This window comes from Seriola dumerili, unplaced genomic scaffold, assembly GCF_002260705.1.
Source record: "Seriola dumerili isolate Sdu_G_001 unplaced genomic scaffold, Sdu_1.0 BDQW01000081.1, whole genome shotgun sequence".
Lineage (NCBI taxonomy): Eukaryota > Metazoa > Chordata > Actinopteri > Carangiformes > Carangidae > Seriola > Seriola dumerili.
The window spans coordinates 1,108,620-1,136,267 of NW_019174336.1; the positions used below are offsets into that span (position 1 = coordinate 1,108,620).

General features: G+C 38.9%; 1 protein-coding gene across 4 annotated transcripts; it reads left to right on the forward strand.

The window, feature by feature from the left end:
• The first annotated feature begins 658 nt into the window (after positions 1–658).
• On the forward strand, positions 659–27,648 carry syk (spleen associated tyrosine kinase). 4 transcript variants are annotated; one of them, XM_022744622.1, is made up of 15 exons: positions 676–744; positions 842–912; positions 7,518–7,984; positions 9,668–9,828; positions 16,604–16,742; positions 17,597–17,678; positions 17,811–17,866; positions 18,260–18,322; positions 20,578–20,659; positions 21,659–21,818; positions 23,608–23,817; positions 24,710–24,899; positions 26,085–26,225; positions 27,124–27,236; positions 27,332–27,648. In XM_022744622.1, exons 3-15 carry the CDS (start codon positions 7,583–7,585, stop codon positions 27,402–27,404), a joined length of 1,872 nt encoding a protein of 623 aa, XP_022600343.1. In that variant the 5' UTR covers positions 676–744; positions 842–912; positions 7,518–7,582; the 3' UTR covers positions 27,405–27,648. The 4 variants fall into 4 exon arrangements, with proteins under 4 accessions (XP_022600344.1, XP_022600343.1, XP_022600342.1 ...); XM_022744623.1 differs by lacking the exon at positions 842–912 and having other exon boundaries at positions 659–744; XM_022744621.1 differs by having other exon boundaries at positions 689–912.

Sequence of the window (27,648 nt, forward strand, 5' to 3'; positions counted from 1 at the left end):
ATAATCTTAGTACAGAACTGAAGACACCACACTCACAGTGTATTTATAATTACACTGGTGGCAGAGTATTAATCACCATTTGAGTGCAAACTGCAACACAAAGTGTTTCACATGAAACAACAAAATTAGCAACGTAAGTAACACCAACTGCCAACAAAGCTGAGTAAAAAAATAACTGACCTGCCGTTTGTCATATTTAAAAATATTCATATAATATTAGTAATGGTCACCTATGCTCAGTGTCATTTTAAGTACTTATTTATTTATATTAATAGACGTAAAAGATCTTGATAGACTTGAAAAACACATGGAACAACAAAAATGCAATTCAGTTAAATAATCACACGTATTTTTTATGTCACATGCTAGAAAAAATCCAATTATTATTTTCAGTAGCTTTCAACTGTATCTCACAGTCTTCCTTTCTGCTCAGGATAATTTTTAAAAATGTTTGAAAATACATTTTAAAAAATACATTTTAAACATGTATTTTTTAAACTTTAAAAAAGGTTACATTTAAAGTAATTAGTGCTGTCATTTGTATGGCTGCAGTTGTCACATCATTTAGTATGCACAACAGACGCGTTGGTCAATGTTGAGATAAAAAAAAGGGAAGTAAAAGCATTAAATTCTCAAGGAAGTGGTTGAAATGAGGAAGCGTCAGTGCTCCACCAGCTCCTGTGTGTCAGTAAACGGACTGACGGTTAATGTGTTCCAGCTGGAAAACACAGCCAGGATCTAACTGTGAGTGACCCACTGTTTTCTTCTGGTTAGACGGCAGGGGTTTTCTTTTTGTTTGTGAGGAGGTGAATTGATGATGAGCTGTTCACATGTTGTTCAGGCTGCTGGCAGCTGAGAGGACTAAACTAGAGGAGGATCAAACTCTGGCTCTGCTTCACCACATTATCTAGAGTAAGTGCAGTTTTAGTGTTTTCTTTAAGACAGACGTTTCAGACTTTACTACCACAGCTCCTTGCTAATTTATTTTTGACCAAACAAAATAAAAATCAGGTTCAGATCATTCCTCTTCTTGCCAGTGCACTTCACCTTGTTTCAGGAAATAAATTAACTAGAAATGAATGAATCAGCATAAACTGCATAGAACCATTTTGTGTTTTCTAGACAAAGTGATTCTGGACAAATGAAATAGATATTTTAGGAAACAGGAACAGATGTTTCGTTCAGACTCAGACGACCAGGAGGCTTTTTATCTGAATAAGTACAAATACAGTTTGTCCAAGTGTGTATCAGGGGAGGAAAGTGATGAAGTACTAACTAATTAAGTAATTAATGAAAGTATTGAACTTAAGTCCAACTTTAGGACCTTTAGTGTATGCATTAATATAGCTTCATTACATTTCAGAGGGTGATATTGGACTTTTTCTCCACTGCAGTGTCTTGTTAGCAGTCATTTCTCATGTGTGTGTAGTGCAGCTTTGTTTTTGCTTCTTTCCAACCACATTAATCATCTCAACCCTCCCCAGATTTCTGTTAAGTGCTTTAAGAGGTTGGGAACGACTGAATTAAACGACTTGATTACATGACTATAGCTAAAACTAGCTCCACCTCGAGCAGCTGCAGTGACAGTGACAGTATTTTAGTGTGACATATCACAACATGGTCACAGGGCCCAGTTTTCTGCAGAACTATTTTTACTTTGATAAAGAAAATGTTTCTTTTATATTTTGAATGTACAACTCTTAGTTGTAGTGGAGTGTTTTTACAGTGTTGTATTGGTTCTTTTACTGAAGTAAAAGGTCTGAATTCTTCCACCACTGGCCTTTAGTGCACATGTAGGTATAGAGTTCGTAGCATTTGTACAGGCCTGGATTCTGTTGTTTTGTGGGTTTTAGCTGCTGGAGCTCCTGCAGGGAACAAAGTAGAAGCTCAGTAGAAATTCTGTTAAAGAAAGGCAAAATTTGGATTCAGATGTTGACATAACAGTCTTAACACAGGGACCATTTAGTCATTGTTGTAGAGCTTTCAATCATATGATATCATCCTCATCTTCAGATAAAACTGTAGAAATCTAATTTTCATTTTTCTACACTTTGCGCTTTGTTGACAGTTTTTGTCCAGTTTTCAAACATCAAAGAGATCTTTCCTGTGTGTGCTTTCAGATCTGATAATAATGTTTAACACTAATATGAATGGTCTGTATAATGTACATTGCTGCTCAGCACCATACCATTTTAAAGGTAACCATAAGTAGAAATGTATTTGTGATTTCAACCATAAAAATATATCTGAATGATACACTGTAAAACAAATTCAAAACATCAGAAATGTGAGGTGTGTAACAAAATATGTGACTGTGTGAAATTAAAAAATAATAAGTAAAAAGATAAAATTGTGCGAGCAATTCAAATTTCCTCTGTGTTGTTTCTAACAATAATAAAACACAGCTCATGTCTGGAGGTCGATCATTGTGAAAACTTGTTGCTCAAAAAAATCAAAAAGTTTAGTTATTGTAGTTGTAATTTGAGCTTGTAAAATCAAATAATGTAAAGTAACTGTAACACTAAAAATTGAGTCTATTCTACATGAAAAAGCAAAGAAATCAGTTCAACTAACTTCATTACATTCAACATATGAATTACATTAGACTTGATTAAACTGAATAAATTTAAGGGAATTGCTTTGAAAATTGAGTTTAATTAACTGTAGTTGTGATTGTTAACATTTTCTTGTGTTTTGCATCAAATTAACATTGAATAGTTAGTTAGAATTAACACAATTCACATTTTAACAAATAAAATTACATTGAAAAAACAAATATTAACATGTTAACATCCAATAATTTATGTTTAATAACCAAATTTATTAAGTAATCCTTAGAATTGCTAACTCCCTGTAATTTGAACAATTGAAGCATTATAAACCAAATGAGAGCTAAACAATTTCATCACAACATTAGAAGAAAAACCTGACGGCCTCCACAAACATTGGTCAAGCTTTGACCCTGTAGTGTGTTAAATATCAGTTTCCAAAATACCTCACCTTTACAAAATTTAGTAATAGAATACCTTCACAGCTCCCACATAACGCTCATTGTGGAACAGACTTAACTGAGCTTTATATGCAGACACTAAATAGCACTGTCACATGGACTGAATGTCCAAAAAGAGTTGCCAGTAATCAGTTTCCAAAATGGCAAACCTCTGAAAAGACACTTATGTCCGCATGTCCGCATTTGAAGCTAGCTGCAGCCTAATTGTCACGTTGTTTGATGAAAGGACAAATATAAATTCAGAAGTTATCTGGTGGCTAAATTCAGATGATGCTTCACTCCTTTAAGAGTAAAACATATTGTCTTATTTTCAACAATGATCAGCTGCAGCCTGAAGAGGACACATTCCAACAGAATGCAACTTGTTTGTACACAAAAACTACAAAACACACAAACTAGACTTTGTGACATCAGAATTTGTTGGTTGCATGGACGGCAGTTGTACAAAGTAAAAGAGGCAACGTCCAATATGATGAAAAAGAGTTCTCTATGTCAGAGAGGATCTGACACAACTCTCCAGTGTGACGCCATCAAGCCATGACTCTATGTTTAACAGCATCTGCAAACACAGATTATACATATTTCTATGTTGTTGAAAAACTGATAGAAAATATCTGAAATAAATCACAAAATAACATATAAAAGTACTTATGCATGCTTCCCAATGATCCTTTAAATTCAGTTTGGAAAATAACCTTTGTTTTAGCTTATCACACACACGCACACACACGCACACACATGCGCGCACACACACACACACACACACACACACACACACACACTTCCTGCAGTTACCAAGAAGTATGTGTTTTGAGTGGAAACCTGGGAGCTAATTGTGCCTGCAACAGTCCAACAAGGAGCTCAGAGCCTGGAGCTATTTTATACCGAAGTAGTTTAAAGTGAAGGTCTCGTCTAACAACATTATACTACTGAGGCCCTGAGGGCTCAACGCATTGCAACCTAAAAAACACATGCAAACAGACAAAACACAAACAAATTCAGAAAACGTCTTCATCAGTTTGACACTTGATGAGCTGCAAATACACACAACACAATCAAATAGACAAACGCACTTCAAACACTCACAACAAAACCAAATACAGGAACTGCACTTCCAACAAAACAAGTTCAATTACTGGTTCTGTCAGTGCAGTGCAGGGTATAATAGGAACTTTTGATCTCAGCACTTTCATGGGGTTTTTCGAACTTAACTTATCACAAAGTTTAAAAAGAGGAAATAATGTGTTGTTGAAATCTTGAAACTTTCAATTAGTTGTGACTTGTGTGACTTGTTGTGAATTTATTTGAGCAATGTAAGCAGTATTAATTATTCTAGTGAAAGGCCTTTTACAGTTTTGCTTTGGTCCTGTTCTCATATATTTTGTGATTCTCAGAGGGTCCAGTGACTGTAGCTCTGGGGTTCTTCTTGTCAATGTGTCCTCGAGCTGGACATTCAGTCTTTCTTGATTGTCCCTAAGGGGGAGCTTAAAAAGACAAAAAGAACACAAACCAAAACAGAACAGTCACACAATTTATATCAAACAATCACATTGACATAGGTATTCAGACACTTGGCTCTGACTCTTGAAGTTTAGCTCAGGTTCCTCCATTTCTCTGGATCATCTCAGATGTTTCTCCACCTTGGTTGGAGTCCACCTGTGGTAAACTCAGCTGATTGGACATGATGTGTAAAGACACACACCTGTCTGTATCAGGTCTCACAGCTGACAAACAGATCAGAGCAGAAACCACGAGGAGGAAGGAGCTGCTGCAGAGCTCAGAGACAGGACTGTGTCCAGGCTCAGAAACATTTCTGCTGCATTGAAGGTTCCTGAGAAGAACAGTGGTCTCCATCATTCTGACATGAAGAAGTCTGGAACTACCAGGACTCTTCTAGAGCTGGACCTGGACTGAGACATCAGGGAGAGGAGAGGAGACCAAGAACCTGATGGTCACGCTGAGCTCCAGAGATCCTGTGTGGACATGGAGAAACATCTAGAAGGAGAACCAGTTCTAAGCATCATGTCTGGTATCCTGACGACATGACACTTAGGACCAAGGCCAAACAGTTCAATCTAAGTTTCATCAGAACAGAGAATCATGTTTCTCACAGTCTGATGGAAAGCAGGACATGCTTTGTGGTACATGTATCTGTACTCTCTGATATGGGCACCTTCTTGGTTTGAGTCCTATCTCACTGGGCACTTCAGTGTGTCATAGCGAGGACAAACGTCTTTACCCCATCCCCTCCCCACAAGGTTGCCCCAAGGTTTGGTGCTGGGGCCCCTTCTCTTTGCAGTATACACCACCTCCTTGGGTACAATTATCCACTTGCATGGCTTCTTATATCACTGATATGTAAACGACACCCAACTATACCTGCTGTTCCCGCCATACAACCCCACTGTCTCTCAGCGGATCTCAGCCTGTCTCTCAGATATTCACACGATGAAAGAACACCACCTTTAACAAAACTGATTGAACTCTTTAGATAAAAATGTCAAATGATTAAATAAAAACCTGGTCCAGAGCGCAGGACCTCAGACTGGGCTGAAGGTTTATTTCACAACAGGACAATGACCCTAAGTTCACAGCCAAGACAACATAGGAGTGGCTTAGAGACAACTTAGTGAATATCCTTGAGTGACCCAGCCACAGCCCGGAGTTGAAGCCAGTTGAACATCTCTGGAGAAACTTCCATCTACGGTCCCCATCCAACCTGACAGAAAATCCATGAATCCTAAGCACTGAGTCAAGGGTCTGACTAAATCTGTGGATTCCAATCAAGGTGCAGAAATATCTCAGAGATGATCCAGAGAAATGGAGGGACCTGAGCTAAAGTGTCTGAATACCTATGTCAATAAGAATAGATCTGTTTTTTTCTTTTAAATAAATTTGCAAAAATTTCTAAAATTATGTTTTCACGTTGTCATTATGGGTAACTTAAATGATTTTAGCAACATAACAAAATGTGTTTTATCTTTTTTTAATTTTGCTTTGGGATCATTTGATGTCAATTGTGTGTAAATCTGTTTTGTGTTACACAATGCAGATGTGAAGAAAGTGAAAAGAAGTTATTTTACTAAACAATAAAGACCTTGTTGATTTTTCTTACAAGAAATGAGACAAACACAGTTTGCTGTAAATAGCTGTCCAAGCATATTTGTAAGTGTCAAGTAATATGACAGTTGATGTTGACAGACCCCAGTCCCTCGCCTCCATCCGTGTTGAGTGTGCGTGGGTGTGCACAGGTGAATGAGAGGCTCTGTGAAGTGGCTGCATGAGCCAATGCATTGCATTTGATTTTCCATTTTGAAATACTTGAAGTGACTGAGCTTTTGCAGGCCAGAGTCTTAAGATAATATTAGATTTGAGGATTATATTCTGTTCTATGAGACAGTGAAGCTGTGAAGCTGTGAAGTTGTTGGTGCTGCTGCAGGTGTAGTTGTAGTTTCATTAGTCATTGACAAGTTGGACCTGTGGTATTGTAACTGATGCAGAGCACAGTTGCAGGGATGTGTTTGTGAATGTTTTCAGATCCACAGGCATATGTCTGTGAAGAACTTCAGTCGTCCAGGTCGTGGTGTTTCTAAATGTTAGACAAAGGCAACTGAATCTGCTCAAGGTTCTTCACTTCACTACACTGCAGTTTCTTGTGACTGTATTGTGGTTACCCTGGTAACTGTGACAAGGTATAGAAATGGCTCAAGGCCTTTTGTGTTTCTGGTAATTTTATGCACTTGTCAGTTTTATACAGTGGCCCCTGAAGTTGTAGTTTTTTGTTTGTTGTCTTAATTACGAGAAAGAGAGAGAGAGAGAGAGAGAGAGAGAGAGAGAGAGAGAGAGAGAGGATGATATGGTGCAAAGGGTCAGGGATTGGACTTGAACCCAGGCTGCTGCACTCTACCAGGTTTTTTTTAATTTGCAGCACAGTTGTGTATTTGCATGTCCTGTAGCTGCATTGCATTGAGCTCTCAGGGCCACCGCAGGTTTACCCTGCTAGTATAGTGTAATACTGATCAGATTTTTGTCAGTCTGTAGATTTGTTGGTCCGTCCAGCAGTTAGATCCACAGCAGGATGTCTCACCAGCTACTAGCCATATTGATTTGAAATTTTGTACTGATGTCCACGGTCCCCAGATGATGAATTCTAATGTTTTGGTAAACTTCTTTCCATGTGAGTGAAATGGCTCTATGTCAGTCAGTCTCAACCAGTCCTCCAACCTGAACAACCTAACCTAACACCTGGTCATTAACAGAGCCTATACAAAACACAAACCACACACACACACACACACACACACACACACACACACACACACACACACACACACACACACACAAACACCACCAAGGCTAAACTTAGGAAACTGAAGGAATGTCTGACAATTCATGACGTCCTGTTGTTTCTGGGAAAACGGAACAGTTAACATCAGAAAAATGTTTTTTGTTTGAGTAATTTTTTTTGTGTAAATTAATCTTGATTTTTATTTATTTTTGTTTTCAGGTTGATTGCATCCTGGTGGCTGTACTTGTTTGGGGACTGTCCTTCTAGGAGCCACCATCTGGAAAATGGCTGACCAGGTGAATACACTGCCATTCTTCTATGGCAACATCACCAGGGAGGAGGCGGAGGGTTACCTGAAGCAGGCGGGCACCGGCAATGGCATGTACCTGCTACGGCAAAGTCGCAACTATCTCGGAGGGTTTGCACTCTCTGTGTTACATTCAGGCCGCTGCTACCACTACACCATCGAAAGAGAACCAAGTGAAACATATGCAATAGCTGGTGGTAAGAGCCACAGGAGCCCCGTGGATGTAATTGACTACCACTCCCAGGAGATGGATGGCCTAGTGTGTCTGCTCAAGAAACCCTGCAACCGGCCCAAAAACATGCAGCCAAAGGTGGGGCCGTTTGAGGACCTGAAGGAAAAACTGATCCGGGAGTATGTAAAGCAGACCTGGAACCTGCAGGTTAGTTTCAACTACTGTCTAACAGAAATGATAGAATACTAGTAGCAATACAGTCAGACTACTTGTTTAAAAAAATCAATGTTTTTTATACAATATGGGCTTTACTTTTGTTTGCCTGCCCATCACCCTGTTGGCTGTGATAACACTGTACTCACCAAACAGTGAAGAGGTCAAGAAGCACGAGCACACAGACAGTCAGACAATGTCCTACATGTGTGGAGCTGACAATTCAAAGAATGCAGCTATCGGTTATGCTGAAGTATGTTTTACCATTTAAAGGTCCCATATAGTCTAAATGTAGATGTCCATGTGTTGTTTGATTGTAGAGCAGGTCTAGGTTCTATATTAATACTGTGAAAGTATCAAAGCCTCAGTTCACAGAGAAATGCACACAGCCTGTATTCAGAAACTGAGCCTTAAAACCAGCCGTCAGGACTTCTGGAACTTTGTGATGTCACAACAAAGCAGTCACTGCTGGACTCACTATCCAACCTTGCATGATTTAGTTTCTCTGAGTGTTTACCTGAAATTTGCCATGTTATTACTGGATCACTCAGAAAACAGTCAGCCAATCAGAAGAGAGGCTCAGAGCATCCTCCCTACTTATTGGCTCACCGAACTGTTGTTACTAGAGCTCCAGAGAGAAGCCTGAGAGAGGAGTGAAAAAAGAGGAGCAGTAACTGTAGATGTGGAAATGGAAATTTTATTCTGCCTTTATGCTGCTAAATATTTTTTTCACTTTCTGTACAAAAAAAAACAAAACATAGAGCTGAATTTATAAACTGATCAGTCTTGACCTGTCCTGCTTTATGACACATTCTTTATTGGTTTCTCTTGGCTTTTAAAAGTATGTCTGTGACTCTGTGGTAGTGCACAGTAATTCATATAATGTGGGAAGTGGCGATGACAGGGAGCTGGGGATGGATGATAAGAGGAGGTTCTCCTGAAAAGAAAAAGCTCAGAGCAGCCTTTTAAAAAAAAAAGACACAAATGTGAAACTGATCAATTTTTTTAGGTCTGTGAACTCAAAATTGAAAATTTTGAACGTGACCTACATCATTTTAACCATGTTGAAATACCACAAAATTATAGAAATACAAAATAAACATATGAGAAAATAAAGTGACAATATAAAAATGATGAGAAACGAATAGATTCAAAATATATATGATAAAATTAACAGCAATAATAATAATATCAAAATAAGAGCAGAAAATGTGAGAATGTGATGTGTATGAGTGTAACTCCATGAGCAACAGTAATAATAGCTACATGTCAATATGAACAAAACATACAAAACACTTAAACATGGACAGTAATACATGGGAAAAAAACAGTTATAAAACAGCAGTTGAATGGTCTTTAAAGCACCTTTTGTAACATGTTATAGAGGAACAGTTCTTTGACAAATGGAGAAAGCCATTCCATTATTTGATCGCCCTGAATCTTGTTGAAAAACCACCTTCAAGTGAGAAATTTAGGAGGATGAAGATCAGAAGATTTGAGTTGAATAAGAATGGACCTGTGAGTTTGCTACTGGTTAAAGAGTTTACTCTTAACATATAGAGAGGAAATAATGAGATCATATGTGTGTGTCTGGTCATCCACACCATTTTGGGACCTGTTCAGAGTCACACAATACTGTAGTGAGTGGCTTATAAGTGGGTTCATGTATGTGTTCAGGGGGCGGCTCTGGAGCAGGCCATCATCAGCCAGAGGCCTCAGCTGGAGAAGCTGATTGCCACCACTGCACATGAACGAATGCCCTGGTTCCACGGAACAATCGCTCGAGAAGAGTCTGAGCCCCGGCTACAAAATGGCTCCCGCACCAACGGAAAATTCCTGTAAGTATTTTCAGGTGTCCTTCGGCTGCGTTTACAGTTAATTTACATCATTAACTGGTAATTTACATCATTAACTGTGAGGCCGTAAAATGAATTACAATCAAAATCTGACCAGTTTCAGTATTTCTCCAGAGCTCACAGTATTCAGAGCATCCAGAGTCAAAACTATTTCACTGTAAAAGTAGCTTATGAGGTCATCTTCTCAAGCAGCTTTTCCTCCAAGGCTCCATCAGTCCACCAGCAATTTTCACCAATTCACATTCCAAACTGTAACTGAACCATCTCAACCTGTAAAAACTCCTAAAAACCCTGCAGAATATGTGAAATCCATGCCTGGAGGGAATCATGTGAAAGGCTGAACATCATCTGTACAGCCTTCTTAAAAATCTGTTTTACAAAGCCTACATCAAGTCATGGTTTGATCCCAAATGTTGCTGGATGGTTCAAAGATGTGTGTTGCCATGGGAAAATAAAGCAAAGTAGACCCACCTCATAAACACTAAATAAATTCAGTCTAAATATCAGATCCAACCACAAAAAAATGTTTCACTTTCTACAAATGAAGCTGCCTGGGACTAACACTCTGATCTAATAAGAGCTTACCCTATAAATTGATTTATATTCAGTTTGTCTAAGATGAAATGACAGGGACGCAGCACAACTAAACACTGCATAAACTGGATGAGTACAATACATGTTGTCTTTTAGGATTGCAAAGTATGAGAGGCTCTTGACAGGGCAACATGTCTCTGCTGTGTGACACAATGAAAGCAGATGGACTCAACACTGAACGGTTCAACAGGTCTCATGTTCCTTGTGGTGTTGGTTCCAGTCAAATAACTTAATGCATTAAGTTATTTGATGTGTAACTAATGTGTCTTTTTTGGTGGCATGGTATCTACAAAGAACAAAACATCTTGGCATGGACAACATGAAGTTATGTGTGCTGCAGTTCAGACAACAGAGGACAGAGGGTCATCTGAAATATTATATTTACACCTATGTTTGAGGTCTGGACTGACAGCACTGATAACTGACCGCACACTGATCCTCTGTGTCTGGCAGTAATTGTAATATTTGTACATGACATGAGGCTCCAGATAGTCCCCACCCTTTCAACCAATCAAACTCTAGCCTAAATCAGTCATCCTGCAGATGCAGCCTCGGGGGGGTTTCAGAATTATATAATATGACCAAACATAGTGCAAACGAGTTTAAATATAGTTAAGGACATGTCCCCACGTCCATATGCAAACTTACATCCATGGTTATGTGGGCAAGAACCAAGCAACCTGTAAGCTCAACTTGTAAGAACTTTGTGAGGTTCTTCTTGTGTTTCCTCTGCACTTTACAAGCAGGACATTGAAGTTCACTACAAATGCAACAGTGGGACTTCTTCCTCTTCATGAGTGGGTGGTTGTAGCTGGGTGTTGGTAGGCAGACAGAAGCTGCTCCAGTCACAAACCAGTCAGCTGTTTTTAGTTTATATTAAACATTTTCTGAGCTAATTCTTATTTGTAGCAATGATGTCCTGTCTAGGCCTCATTGTTAATGATATAATGATTAACTATAGTAAGTCACAGACATTCAGACAGCTGTTCTGTCTGTGCTGGTGGATTTCATAATGCTGTGGTGTAAATGTAGATCTGCACTGTAACAGTGTGAGTGCTGAAATAAATGGAAATTTACATCTACAGCTGCACATAGACCGCAGCACAGCTTTACATTTAATTCAAGATATTAAATGTTTGAAATGGGCGTTTGTTACGTTTGAACAAACAGAGTATAGAGTATTTATAGCAGCTGAGCAGTACACACGGACATACAGACACACACACACACACACACACACACACACACACACAATGTGGTTTCCGCTCTGGTAGCTTGCAAAGCTTCCTGAAGTGGCCAAACCAGAGACAGAGACGCAGGGTGCGATGTGACTGTTCTGTCCTCTTTCTTAAGTAGAGTCTGTAGGGAAACGTGATCATAACTTTATATTTATATGTATGAGGTGTTTCAGACACTCTGCACAGATGACTTGAATATCCTGGAGTCACTTTCCTGGTTTAGGATTTAGATTTCAGCAGTGGACAACAACAGCTCACAATAATACTATTACAGTTTGTTACAGTTTGTCATTAGAGTTTTGTTTCTAGAATAGTTTTGCATTCTAGAAATATTTAGATCACAGTTTGGATCAGTCATGAATAATGACCAGAGGCACAGCCTGTGAGGCAAGACAGGCAACTGCTTGGGGCCCCAGGGTGTTAGATCCCAGAAGCTATTTTCAGTAAAGTTGTAGATACTTAAATTTAAATAAACTGACAGTAACTATTTGGCCTTATAATGTGTCTTATCTACATGTGACAATGTTGAAGTTATTTAGTTATTTATTATTTAGATTTAGAAAATTCTACGTGAATATTTGGAGTAAAAACAATGTTTAGATTTTTTACATTTTTCTTTCAGATTATTTGTTATATGAATAATTGGAGGGCCCCCCTGCCAAAACACACAATTTTTGACCAACAACTTGTGTGGTTACAGGTGGGATTAAAAACTATTAAAACATTCTCCAGTGGTAAATACCAAAAAGTCAAATAGAATAAAGTAAAACTGAATAATGAAAAATAAATAAATATTGGTTTGCGTGTACATGAAGGTTAGATATTTCAAGACTAAAACAAAGAGATAAAAGAAGGAACAAACAACATATCTAGAAGAGCAGGCTGAAGCATTTGTGAAACAAATGAGACACGACACTAACATCCCCACACACAAAAAAGTGTTTTCATTTAACTGTTCAGATCAGAAATAGTTAGAAGGTCTAAATGCTGTTTGAGATATTCAACTCATTTTATACTCTTTGTCATTTAAACTATAAAGATTTATTTTTATTTTTTTACAAGATTCTCTGACTCACTCTCCAACACCACCCGTGTCATTTGAGTTTAATTTTAGAGAGAATAGTTTTAAACTGAAATATGAGTTTTTTCACTTGTAGGTACAGACATTGGCGAGGTACTGATGTGTTTCATATGGAACTAGCAACTTAGCTGTAGCTAGGAGCCAACATACTGTATGTAGGTTTGTCTTAGACATATATGGAGGCATCTGGACCTGCTTCAGTTCTTGGACCTTTACAAGTTGTTGGAGGCAGTTAACTGCTGTCCTGTTATATCTGCTGGTAGGATCTTGCCTCAGTGTCTCATACTGTAGGTGGACGTGTCCCTAACAAGACTGGACCAAGCCATTGACTGACCACTATATTACCGCCTGTAACATGGGGAGGCCACCCTTTGCATTTTTGGACACCCCCCAAGATACTGGTGGAAGCAGCCGCAATGAGACCCATCACCAGTGGCATTTTGGTAACCTACAACATTACCACCTGGCCACCATCACAGCTGTCTGGTCGGCAACACCACACCACATCAAAAACTGGACTCAGATGAAACGGTGTCACCTCATGCTATACATGCACTCCCACTTACGAAGCAGTACAGTGTACAGTGGCCCTGAGAGCTCAACACACTGCAACACATGCAAAGACAAAACACAAAGAAATTCAGAAAACATCTTTATCAGTTTGAAATAAATGCGCTGCAAATTCTATCCTACAACACAACAGAAGTATTTCCAGTGGACACAAGTGTAGGATTACCATGAGGTACCACGAAGGCATAATCTCTCTCTAAAAAGAAAAAGACATGAACCTGCTGAGACACACTTGTTATTCGATGCTTTTAACTTCAAAAGTTACAATTGGTCATTGAACAAAAAGTCCCAGCCAGGTTCATCACTGTTTAGTGTCCCCTGGAAACACTTCCATTGTGTTGTGTGAATTTGCAGCACATGTGTTGTCACATTGATGAAGATGTTTTCTGAATTTGCAGCTCTTTTGTGTATTTGCGTGTTTTCTGAAGTTGCAGTTTGTTGAGCTCTCAGGGCCACCGTAGAAGACCGTAGGAAACAACTGCTACTGGACAACAATCTGTCCAACAGAACCAACCTCGTCCCAGACCACATATATGCCCTGCTTGACCTCTGCCTGACTACCATTTACATTTACACTTACTCATTTGGCGGAAGCTTAATGAGTGTTACAAGTGAGGTTCATCACTTAAGCTTCAGAGCAGGAGAGACCTTGGTGTAAGAACTAAGTACATCTGTTTAATAAGTGAAGGAGATCAGGTGAAGTCCACAGTAAGAGCTAGTTACACATGTGGGGATGTTAGAAGAGGAGGTGCTCTCTGAAGAGAGGAGTCTTCAACAGATGCTTGAAGAGAGAGAGGGAGAGATCAGAATCAGAAAAACTTTATTGATCCCACAGGGAAATGGTTTGTTACAATTGCACACAAACACGCAGTTCAGAAAGAGGAAGTAAGGATGGAATAAAGATGGATGGATATGGATCTGACACACCTGTAAAATAATGGGTAAAGATTATACCTTTTATACAGTATTATTATTCATTCATTATCTATGACTCCAGCCTTATCTTTGTTATTCACTTTGAAGTTTGCATTTTGCACATTTTTTGATTAATGTCAAACAATGAGCAACTGGTGCAAAGTTTGAAAACACCTCATTTTAATCTAAAGTTTTTCTCATCCACCAATCGAACACACCTGTGACCTTCTTTCTACAGTGGAAATGAACATTGTTCAGAAAGTTCGTCCCAACACTGTTGCAGAAGTGCCCACAGATGTGTTGCACTTGCAGGTTGCAGAAGTCCAGTTCATCTCAAACCAGCTGCATGTGGTTTAAATCTGGAGACTGTGCCGGTGTTCACCATGTAGCTCCACCATCTGGTTCTTTGATGAACTAATATTTTGGCTCATTATGTTGCTGCAGGATGATGCCCTGACCAACCAGTCTGTCTCACCCACCTTTTTCTCACCATTCTGACAGCAGTAAACACCACATCCTGCATTACAGCATTGTCGTAACACAGGGGTTTGTAACACAGTTTGTTCCAACACTGCCTTTGTACAGACAGAGGGTTTGTCAGTCATCAACCTGTAGAAATTGTTTGCATTAATTGTCAGAGCTTCATTTGCTTTCACTGCTGCGGAAAAAAACTGTAAATTAACCAATTTTTTCACCCCTGAAAAAAAGCCTGTTTTCCATCACATTTACATGATTTATCAGTTGTTGGTGAACTAAACTTTCTTTTTCCTTGAGCAGTTTACCGCATACGTAAAGGTTATTCAGGCTGTTTCCAAACTTTTGACTGGTAGCAATTAAGATCTAAAGTACATGAGAGAAAATAAAATACAGTTTGATGTAAAGATTTAAATATATATATTTAAAGTTTAAAATCTGCTCATGCAACAGGTTGTACTCAGGTCCTGTCTATGGGTTATACAGAAATGTAACATATGACACATACAGTATGTCCCTATATCAAGAGTGATATTACCATATATGTCACCTTTAAGGGGCTATATTATTATAACATATATACATAAAGTATATATAAATATATAAGTTATAACATATAGGAAATATCCACAGTAAAATGTATATATTAATCTATATGAAAATTTTTTATATGATATAACATGTTGCGACCATATTTGATAACAATTTATATTTTATTTCTAGATGCAAGTTTATTAAAATAATGTGCTTTTTCAATTTTAATATACATTATTATATTGTATTATTATATACAAATAGTTCTAAATTTATTTGTATATGTTCTTATAAATTTTACACATTCTATCTTTTGTATCAACATATTGTGACAGGCTATGCATATATATTTATGTATGTTGTCTACAATGTAAGCATACATACATAGACATACATATTTCTATGTGATAGACATATACATGTATGTCAATATATGAAATTGTTCAAATTTCTAATAAGTTTCATATATTATTTTTACATATATGTACATGTTTGATTTTAATTCATACGTACATATATTTCATATATGTAAATGTAGTTCCATGAAGGTTCCTCCATCACAGAAGTCTAAAACCATAAAACATAAGAACTGAAGTCACAAGGAGGAAGAGATATAAATAATCGTCTTCTTCAAAGAAACATGATGTGCCTCAAATTCTTCAAGTTGAGCCAAGCTTTTGTTGTAACCACGGTGTATTTCCTGTCTGGTTTATTCTGGATCTTTGTTCTGATACAATTGTTTTGATGAAGTAACTGTTTTTTTTACAACATGTTATTCATTACTATTACACTACTGCTACATTTACTCTCACAGACAAATGACACAGGGTTTAATACCATCTATTACTATTATGTATCAACGATATTCTTACGGTGATGTGTGTACTGAGTCCTGCAGGTATGATGTTTTGTTGTAGTCCAACCCTGAAGTTATCATCCCCCTGGTTCCCTCCACAAAAAGCCAATGGGATTTTGATATTGTCTTTTGGATTATTACAGAAAATAAACTCAACTAGGCTATAAACCAAATACACCATGGTCCCATGACTTCAACACCACGGTCACATGACTTGAACATCACTACCACTAAACTTCAGCTTGTAGTTTGATTTAGCTCTGACTTCTTCTACAAAAGCCTTTCCTCTGACAGAGTTAGACAGACCAGACCTGACTAAATCAAATGTACTGACTCTGTCAGAGAAGTTGCCTCCTCCATAGCTCCATAGCTTTGCTCCAACTGATTTGTCTTTACTGACTGATTCTTTGGTGTCAGTAGAAAGATGTGTGATCTGTATCCATCTTTCTCCACAGTAGAAAGTAAATACCTCTCATCTTCTTCTTGTGTGAACAGGATTCGACAGAGAGACTTGAATGGATCCTACGCTCTGTGTTTACTACATGAAGGACAGGTCATGCACTATCGCATCGACAGGGACCGGACCGGCAAGCTCTCAATCCCAGATGGCAAGAAGTTTGACACGCTGTGGCAGGTTAACAAAACGATCCTCATCTGTCTTCTTATTCTCATGTTGTTATTTTAAAGGTTTCCCAGCAGACGTCTGAAATGTTGGTGACTGATAAAATACAATTTATTCTTATTTCTTATTCTGATTTCATATTCTAATATGATGATGTATTTGTTGGTTGTTATAGTTACATTTATATCCATTATGGACACTGTATTGAAATGTGCTGGAGTCCAGAGTAGTTCAGTATTTCTTGACATTGATTATCCATCAACATTCTCCACCTGCCTGGAGTTTCTGAGCAGCTCCTGTCGTCACAGGGCAGAGGTCCAGATGTGATGAGTGAAGACAGATGTTGGTTTAGGTCTGTGGACAGTAACAGTGGTATCAAACCTGGTAACCTCGATAATGACAAGACTTTAGAAAGCTGCACGTGTTTATTCATTCATTTATTATTGGGAACTTTATTCTTCATTTATTCTGAAGCATGTGTACAAAATGAACCCATAGGTCGTCTGTCTATAGAGACCAAAACTGTTTTTGTACCAGGCTGTAAACATGTGTATTTGTGCTGTAAAGTTGGACATTTTTAACATGGGAGTCTATGAGGACTGACTCACTGTTGGAGCCAGATGCTAGTGGTCATTAGAGGAACTGCAGGTTTTTGTTCTTCCATGTTGGCTTCATGTTTCAGCCTCAGAGGTTGATGTTGGGTTGTATCAGAGGGTTGAAAAAAACGATCTGTATGGTTGTTCAGGTTGGAGGACTAGTTGGTTTCTTATCATCTAGGGATTAAAAAACATTTTGACCTCTGAAAACTGAATGATAGTCTTGTACAGTTATTGATGCATGTATTATAACTTCTGCCTTAACCACAGCTGGTTGAGCACTACTCATACAAACCAGACGGCCTGCTGCGAGTGCTCACAGAGCCCTGTCCAAGACCTGATGGAGAAACTGGTAAAAACACACACGTGTCTTCAGCATGACTGATATTCAAACAAAGTCTGCTGCATGTTAATCAGTGTCTAACAATCAAAAGTGATGGAAAACACTCAAATCTAACATATTTGTCATGTGTTGTGCTCACAGGGTTGATAGGGCGGCCGCTGCTCCCACGGGACCACCCTGGGCTAACCTCTGCTCTTGTAAGTTATTGATGTATTTACATATTCTCATGGGCCAGAGCATGTCAGAAAAACAGTGAAACATATGACATGAACGTACTTCCTGCCTCGCCCCGCTTGAGGGGCTTGAGGCGGGGAGGTCTGATAATATGGGTTTTCACCATTTTGGTGAGCCAGCCCGTATGATTTTGTTCCTCCTCCTTACAGGCACATTACAGTAAAATGAACATGTAAATGTTATTTAGGCCGACTGTATGAAGAAGGTGTTTCTCACAGATGAATGAGTCAGTAAGAGATAAACCTGACAGGTTCTTGTTTTAAGATTTGAATCTGTTCCTACTGTAATGATCAAATGTATGACTTTAACATTGCCAGGTCACCTACTGATAACCTCTCTGACATTTTGGTTTCTAGCAAAGTGCAGCAGGTGGAATTCTCTCCAGACTCAAAACTGTTCCCATACCTGGCCGAAAAAAGGTGCACTAACACACCTCCTGCCTCCTCATGAACCTACTGGTCCCAGCAGTGTGTAACCCCCCCCCCGAACCTACTGGTCCCAGCAGTGTGTAACCCCCCCCCAACTACACCTACATCCCACCCCTCCAGCTCTTACCCCCTCTGTGATTTAGCCTTAGTGTAGATTGCTACTTACTAACTCGACTCTCCTTCCTCTCTCCTTCGAGTCGTCCGCCACCCAGCGGTTACTCAATGCACTTACATCCTGAACCACAGCCAGCAGTCTGATGCTGTGTCCCATTCACTGCCTCCTTCTATGTGTGCATGTCAAGACCAAACATGTCAAGACCAAACAAGACCAACCATGTCCCATTCAAAGGCTGCTCCACATGTTATTTTGGCCATATTTGTAAGATTTAAAATAAAATAAGAGACAATATTCTTAGACAATTTGTATGAAGCACACATGTACCCATTTATTTGGTTGAGTTTTTAGCCATGCTAGTGATGTGGGTTTAAGGACGATAATGTCTACTTGTCAGTCTGTTGGTCCACCATCTTGGTCCAGTGGGTATCATAAACTTTGGTTAAGATATCCAGGATGATCCCCCAACTTTTCCTCTAGTGCTATCAACAGGTCAAACTTTTCACATATCCTGTGGAACAGATTTAGATCCACATGATTTAATAATAATTTAGTTTTTAAGGGAGCTATTTGTAAGTTTTGCCACATAGCTAATGTTAGCATTAGCAGCTGTTTACATACCAGAAGAAACATTGTGAGTTAAGCATCAAACGTCATTTCTTTACTCACCAATAGCTGTCTCCAGAGGTGAAGTTAGCTTGCTAACCAGCTAGCTCTGGCCCGTCTTGTCACTTTCAGATAGCGACTCACTGTAGCCTCCAATCTGCCAAATCTGAAGAAGTAGCTGCTTAGAGGATGTATTATAACCTCTTGTCATGTAAACACAATGATGACTGAAGCTCTGATCAAGCCACAATCACCACCACCCGCTTACTCTAAAATCATATAGCTATTGTCGCACAGTCCTGTGGTTTGTCTATTTGACTTTCATATGAAAAATCAACTGCACCAGAGTAAACAACCAGAGAAACACCACCTGCAAATTCAAAATATGAGAAAATTGGTGTGTTCTCTTAACTCACTGGTATGTGCCGCTGAGGAGCAAATCTTTAGGAATGGGTTTTGGATGCAGCCCTCTGTCTCTGTTTTTCTTAATTAATACCAAATTACGTAATCATTTTTAGTTCCTTTGTAGAAAATGAAAATAAATCATAAGGGTAATTTCTGGGAGACTTAAGGCTAACAATTGACTGTGGGATATTTGGCGTCTCAGAATAGTTCCTTTAGGGCACAAGAGAGGACATGTCCTGGAGCAGCCTTTGGTTTTGAACCACCTCGTCAGCCTTTTATGATGTGTTTGATGTGTTTGGTCTTGAAATGTGTAACTGACAGAGGGGTTCTTGAAACAGTTGTCCCCTGTGAGGCTGGTGAATCACCTTCATGTTGGCTGGTCAGGTTGAACGTGGTCTTTGAATGAGGCAACCGCTGAAACAAACTCTGCCTGACCCTCGACTTTGTTCCTTGGTCTTGCTGACTTTGGAGCTTTTTGCATCTCACGCCTGTCTTTGCTTTTTGAATTCAGCATCTTCAACTTAAAATGCAATTGCTTTTAATAATTTTTCTATGAACTCTAGTTATCAATGCTAGAGATTCAAATGGGGGTCTTGAATGTGAATATTTTAAAAGCAGGGGTGTGGGACATAATACAGTATATTTACAAAGTTTACAGATCATTGATATGAAGCTATTATGAAATGGTCCGAAGAACATTTGGACAGTAAATCGGTTACTAAACCTGTTCCACACCCCTTCTTTGAATGCATGTGAATTAACCTCATGCATTTATTCTCCTCCTCTCAACCCTTTTGAATGCCCCATTTAATGGACACCATGTATTAGAGTGATACTGACTGATGGCTGAGAAACCCAATTGTACCATTGTTTTGGATAAACATTTTCACATTTTCTCACATTCTTGGAATTAGTTTAATTTCAGTCTGTCGCTGTAATACAGGCCCCATATAAAGAGTGGCATCTTGCTGCATAAGAGAAACATTTTATTGTTCCCTCAGTGCTGAATTAATTCACTCATTGCAGATGATATTTCAGCAGTGCACCTTGTGAAAAATATGCTTCATATGTTTTCTCTCTGTTTGTTCTCTCAAATGTTGTCTTTGATGACGCATGACAGAGCCAGGGACCTCGACACAACACCACTGATAATCTCAATCCTTATGAAACCAGGGTGCCTAACAATCAGGCTGGTGGAAAAGGTAAGTTGTTTAAGTGCAAATTGATTTTCTTAACATTTACCTTCAAAGTAAAATAAGTTCAAACTTGCGATCTTGGGAGTTTGAATTTAGCAAGTTTAACTTAAGAATGGAAATCAAAACAATTGTCAATCTTGCTCATACCCCCCACATCACTGCTGGTTGATGGCAAATCTAAAGCTAAGTCTTCCTTTAACAATAGAGGACACTAAATAGAAGGAGTATTTGTAAGTTTTACTTTTGCCACTTAGCCAACGTTTACAATACGCCCTCAGAGCACACCTAGCTTGCTGATGCTACAGTGACTCGGTATCAGAAAATGATGATGATGATAACATTGTTTGAGTGTTCATTGCTATTAGTGATTTAGTGTCTTGATAAAACTTTTAAACAGATCTATTGTTCCTTCAAACCAACATAAGGTAGAAAATCTTGGGGTTTGATGTTCTCTGTTCATTAAAATAATTTCCTTTTTGTGTTTCTTTTTAATTGTACATTTGTACAGGTGTACACACCATTTAGCATTTAGTATTTAGCATTCGATACATCGTTTGGTAGGATTTTTTTTTTTTAAATGAATGTTTGTCTGTTGGGTTGGATGGCGGGTACACACCCACCATATGCTATATGCCACATATGCTTTATACAAAGCACAGGACTGTCACACCAGAGACTCGTCATGTTCATCTCCCATTTCCAGCCAATAGTCAACATTTCTTTTAACCATGATTTTATAACTTTAATGACATGTTTAATTCAATCAAAATGATGAAGGTCTGCTAAAGAGTGCAAAGTGTGTGGTTTAACCAAAACCATGTTGCACCAAATATGAATGATGATCATATCGTTCAAAGGGGTGATTTTGGAAACAATAACAAATTATTTGTTAATCATTCAGGTTCAAGAACTTGTTGAAAACAATATCTGTGTCTAAATTTGGTGACATAAACGTGCACATAATGTACAGGATAAACTAATGTGATATGGTCATTTCTTCATCAGAGGCCATGCCAATGGATACAGAGGTATATGAGAGTCCATATGCAGACCCAGATGAACTGAGGAGCTCAACAGTGGATCGCAGCCATCTTTTCCTGGAGGATGGAGAACTTGGCTCAGGGAACTTTGGTACAGTCATGAGGGGAATCTACAAGATGAGAAAGTATGTTAAATCACACCACGTCACATCACCCCACAAACACCACTCCTCCATTTCAATCACCCAGTATATAATGATGCCACAATTTTAGATTATCAGACATCTGCAGATTTTATTTCCACAGGTTTTAATAATGTTCCCCATGTCCAAGTCATATGAATGACACTTTGAGTTTAGGTGTAAAGCTGGAACATACTAGAAACAAATCAAGAATGTATAAAAAAAAAAACACATTTCAGTAATTTAAGACGCTATTGGCACAATAATAATAATAATAATAATAATAATAAATGTGTCCCTTCCTAAACTGATACCCATACACGCATAACCTCTTCTCCTATTGCTACAGTGACAAAGGGACAAACCAAATTCAAGAGTTAAAGCACAAATATTAAGGAAAACACGCTCAAAATCCACACATATTACAAATACTAACACACATAAGCAAGTGAAAGCACAAACATTAAGGGGACACTGGATGTGTTTTTGTATTTGCAGCATGCTTCACTTAATGATTGTGTTGTCTCTCTTGTATGTCCTCTCTGTGGTCTCTCTTGTGGTCCTTAGGGACCGCCGTAGGTTGCAGATACAGAAACAGAAATGCTAAGTACAATAAGGCAGCATGTGCTAAGAAAGCATTGTAACTGGATTTTATTTATGTGCAAGTATACAGTATATAGTATGAATATACCCAAACGCTAACATGTTTTACAACTGCAGTTCCCTAAAGACGTCCTGTCATGGCTCAGAGATCTGACCATCACAAATTAGTGGATGTCAAGATATGTCCCTACCATCATCAACAGGCCTTTTAGCTATTCTACAAAGGTTTATGTCTACAGCACAGTATGCATTCTGCAGTTTTATAACTGCAGATTCACTTTACTTTCAACCATATACAGCTTGAGGGTGGTGAAGGCTCTATAAAGGTTCCATAAAAATAACCTTTAGAGATCCTGCAGGGAGCATTTTCTAAATGTTTTTTGTTTTATAAAACTGTAGTGCAACCAGACCAGGTGAGCTGCAGCTTCCTAATGACCAAACTCCATCCATCAGGTTCCTGCAGGGAGAGTCCTGTTCAGAGAGGGTCATCACACCTGACTAGAAAATGAAAAATACATAAACTTGGGGTGGGGTCTGCTCACAACTATTTCAAAACCAATCAGACAAACGTGAAAGTTTTTCTTTGAATATATGATAAACAAATATTGCATGGATGCACTACGGAATTCTTATATGTATTTTGTAGGTTTTTGAAGTGAGGTCAAAGATGACCATTAAACATGGAGAGGACAACACCATCTTACCACCTCTTTATAATCTAACAACTAAACCAGGAGAAATAGGCACTTACATATCTGTATCCCAGACATCAATTGAACCGATTTTTCTGGATTTCTATCCATGTCACAGTTTTTGCCATCCGACCAGGTCTACCCTTGACCAGAGACACACTTGTCAGACCAATGTTTGCTGGGATATTTCTTACTAAGAGAACATGACAGTAAAAAACTCCACAATATCACTGCTGTACCAGTGACATCTAAATCTTTTGGCAGCCTTTATCTTGCACACTCTGTGTTTACATGTAGTATTGATGTACAGAGTTTGTGTACTTGCCTACTCTTATTCCATCATGTTGTGTCACTCTGTTTGTTGATCCTTGTTTGTGTTGTCTAAAAAATGTGGCTTACTGTGCTTGAGCAATAATGTCTGTAAAGTGCATTTATGGTGAGTATCAATACAAACCAGGCAGCACAGACTTCCTGACACTGTACTCCCTGTTTCACAGAACAGAGAAGTCAGTTGCAGTCAAAATCCTGAAGAATGATGATAACAACCCCTCAGTGCGCGAGGAGATGCTACGGGAAGCCAACGTGATGCAGCAGCTGGACAATCCTTACATTGTCCGGATGATTGGGATCTGTGAGGCAGAGAACCTGATGCTGGTCATGGAGCTGGCAGAGCTGGGACCACTCAACAAGTTCCTGCAGAAACACAAGTATGTGCTCCACATGGATCCTCACTATTCTCTGGAACAAGACATACTGACACACTGCTTATTTTACATTATTATCAGGGACAATGATACGCATTTGTTTGTTTTGAATTTTGGTTTTTAATGGTTCTGTAAATGATCATCACTGCCACTAGATGTCACACTAGACCACTAGCATCTCAGACCAAAACAAATCTTTCTACAGCCACCATTTGGCCACGGTGCATTATGTAGCCATCAAGGAGAAGAAGAGCCAGTTCAAGTCGACTCAAGACTCATTAGCAGCTCGTAGAGTTCTCCTCTCTGTAAAGACAGACCAGTATTGACTCCACAGTAGGACTGGGAAAGAAATTCAGCCTTGGACTTATCTGCTGTGACCGTTCCACATGAATGACACTGAAGGAGCTGGTAAAAACTTAAAAAACTTAATGGACGTTTTGATGATTCAGCATCTGAATGGGATTGAGCCAGTAGTCCCTGGTAGATTATTAAAATCCCATTTACAGCAGCTTTAATGATACTGGCCTGTGACAGTGTGTTGTCATTCCCAATGGCAACAGACATGATTTCCTCAGAGGGTGGTCTGGACCCCTGAACTGAGTATCAGTCAAAGATAAGGACAGTGCTCTTTGTAATAGAGAGCGTTCCCAACAAAGACTAGTTTTATTGAAGTTTTAATCCAGTTTCAGATGGTGGCAGAGAAATCACTTCAATTATAACTAAAAGTTTTATTGATAAACAGAATTTTTTTCATGTTTAAAAACTGATCTTGAACCTTATGTTGAATGAAAATGAGTGAAAATGAATTTAAGATATCTCAAAGGTTTGGTTAAGAAGAGCTTAGCGTCTGTATCACATGAAATTTATACTCAAAATCAAAATTGATCATCTGCAGGCAAACAACCATAAAGAACATCACAGAGCTGGTCCATCAGGTTTCTATGGGAATGAAGTATCTGGAGGAACATAACTTCGTCCACAGGGACCTTGCTGCCAGGAATGTGCTGCTGGTCACGCAGCACTATGCCAAAATCAGTGACTTTGGACTCTCCAAAGCCGTCGCTGAAGAGCAGAACTACTACAAGGTAAATGCTGACAGGTACATACACTGACGGATACATAGATCAAGCATTACACTCATTCAGGCCCATGACACTCACATCTATGGCTTATTTCTACCTCCTTACAGCAGAATGGTTGAGTGTGGCAATATGGTAGTAGTACTATTACTACTTGATGGCTTTTATACAAGGACTTTTTCAGTTGGCTGACCAGAATTAACAGTTTTTCATTCAACATTATAAATCTGTTTTAATAATGTTTTTTGAAAAAATTAGAATTAGAATCAAACTTTGCTGTCACAAAGGCTCAGACTGAACATCTGTGCAGCACCACAACATGCTGCTGTTTGTGACCAGCACAGTTTCAAATAATCAGACCATGGGGCTCATCTATGAACCTGGTGTTTTCCAGGGTTCCCTCATGTTCCCTCATTCCCAAAACACAATGACATTAATTATGGCTGCTGGCATGTCTGTAAAAACAACAATTGTTGATGTAACCCAGTTTAATTATGGCAGTTCCCTCGTCGCTTCATGGGCAGCTAGATATTCCCTAAACTACTGCGCAGTATGAAGTCTCCAGGTTGCCCCTAAGGATATAATTTGGAAAGGTGCAGGTGGCCTTGAAGAGTCAATTAAGGACTTGATAATATATTTACATTAAAGTTGAGTTGAGCTGGTGATATCATCAGGCAGGGAAGCTGTTAAACTGTGGAGGTACGCAGGAGAGAGGTTACTCTCAGGGGATTATTCTGGCTGTGTTTTGAGAGAGAATACGTCATCCCTACAGCACATTGCCATACAGCCATTTAAAGCAAAAAAGAAGAAGCCGATGTTACTTTTTTAGAGCTCATAATTTTGTTTTTTGCATCAAGACTAGACAAACCAATATTGAAAGGTTTGAGATCTGATCTGAGATGTCTACATGTTTAATTTAAGTCTTAAGTCCTCGTTTTCTAAAGATCAAACTAGAGCTCAAGAAGAGACATAAAACCACACAAAACAGCTTTTTTACTTCAGGAATTACTACAATACTGACAAGTCAAAGCAGAGGACCTGCACCTGCTTATCAGCCAGGAAGAAAGAATGATGAACATCAGAATAACTGACAGGGTCCCCTCAGTGCCATGATACAGAGTCTAATCTGAGACTGTAGAATATAACAGGAAGTCAGATCCACTAATATTTTGTGTGTATCTCCTCCTGCAGGCAAAGGGTCATGGGAAGTGGCCAGTGAAGTGGTACGCTCCTGAGTGTATAAACTACTTCAAATTCTCCTCCAAAAGTGACGTGTGGAGCTTCGGGGTGCTCATGTGGGAGGCGTATTCCTATGGCCAGAAACCATACAAGGTATGAACAATTACTCACCAACCTAAGACATGATGATGCTTTTTTCTTTTTACACATAAAGTCATTCACTCACTGGGTTTGTTTGGTTGTTGTCAGACCTGCATGTCGACATGTCAATGTCACCACCTATAGTATAAAAAAGCTGTGTTCACCTCTGTCAGTATAAAAAAGCTGTGTTCAGGGTATTTGCTTACCTATGTTATCGCTATATTGAGAATATGGGCCCAACAAAAGTCAGTTTACCTGTGCTCGCTGCAACTATTGTGATCACACCTGTGATTTTCAGTTAAGGCTAAAATGCCTGAACAAGGTTACAAAGACCCTATGAACTCCACATCTTTCTTAGTTTTTGCCTGGGTTCTGTCCATAGACTGTAAATAAAGATGGAGCCTCTGTGACATCACCAACAAGTTTCTGAAGAGCAGTTTTGAAGCTCAGAGTGAGCTGCTCCACCGTCACCATCTTGGCAGTACCAGGCTGTAAACATGTTTATTTCTGCTGTAAGGACATGGGAGTCTATGGGGATTGATTCACTGTTGGAGCCATACTCCAGTGGTCATTAGAGGAACTGCAGGTTTTGGTTCTTCACTGTTGTTCACATGTTTCAGCACCAGAGGTTGCTGCTTGGTTGTGTCTAATTTTGAGCTGCCTGAACAAGTAAGAGACTAGATTGTGCAACTTCACAATGATGAGAGAAGGTAGAAGAGTATCAGTGGGCTACAAAGAAGGGCTATAGTACTAATAAAAGAAGTCATTTGAACTCAGTTTTGTTGATAACCATATATGAAAAATCAGCTAATACAGTTTTGTATCATCTCAATCATTCTGTGTACCTTTCAGAGGTACTGAGAAATGCCTTCTGGTTTCACATCGAATCTGAATGTGTCTCTGTTCACAGGGAATGAAAGGAAACGATGTGATGCAGATGATTGAGAGTGGAATTCGAATGGACGCCCCAATGAACTGTCCACAAGAGATATATGACCTGATGAGAACCTGCTGGACATACAAGTGAGTCATCACAAGGTTGACATGTTGTCACAGCAGACAGGAATAATGGATGAGTGTGTGTTAGAGATAACTGTTTGCTTTCTCATGTCTTACAGGGCAGATGAACGACCTGGATTTACCATAGTCGAGCCGAGACTACGAGATTATTATTATGACATTGCACAGTGATTCTTCACATGGATGTTAAGAGACTGTGGGTGATGAGAGAAATTACATTTAATATTGTACAAATGACTGGAGAGGATGGTTTGAAATATATATGCAGTTGAAGTGAACATTTATTGTTACAGCTAAAAACTATACAACCAACTGATTTGGTAGGTGTGTTTTATACTGGAAGCATTATATGTATTAAAGCTTAACCATTGCAATGTCATCAGAGATAAAAGCCTTGAATGAAGGTCTGATTGTT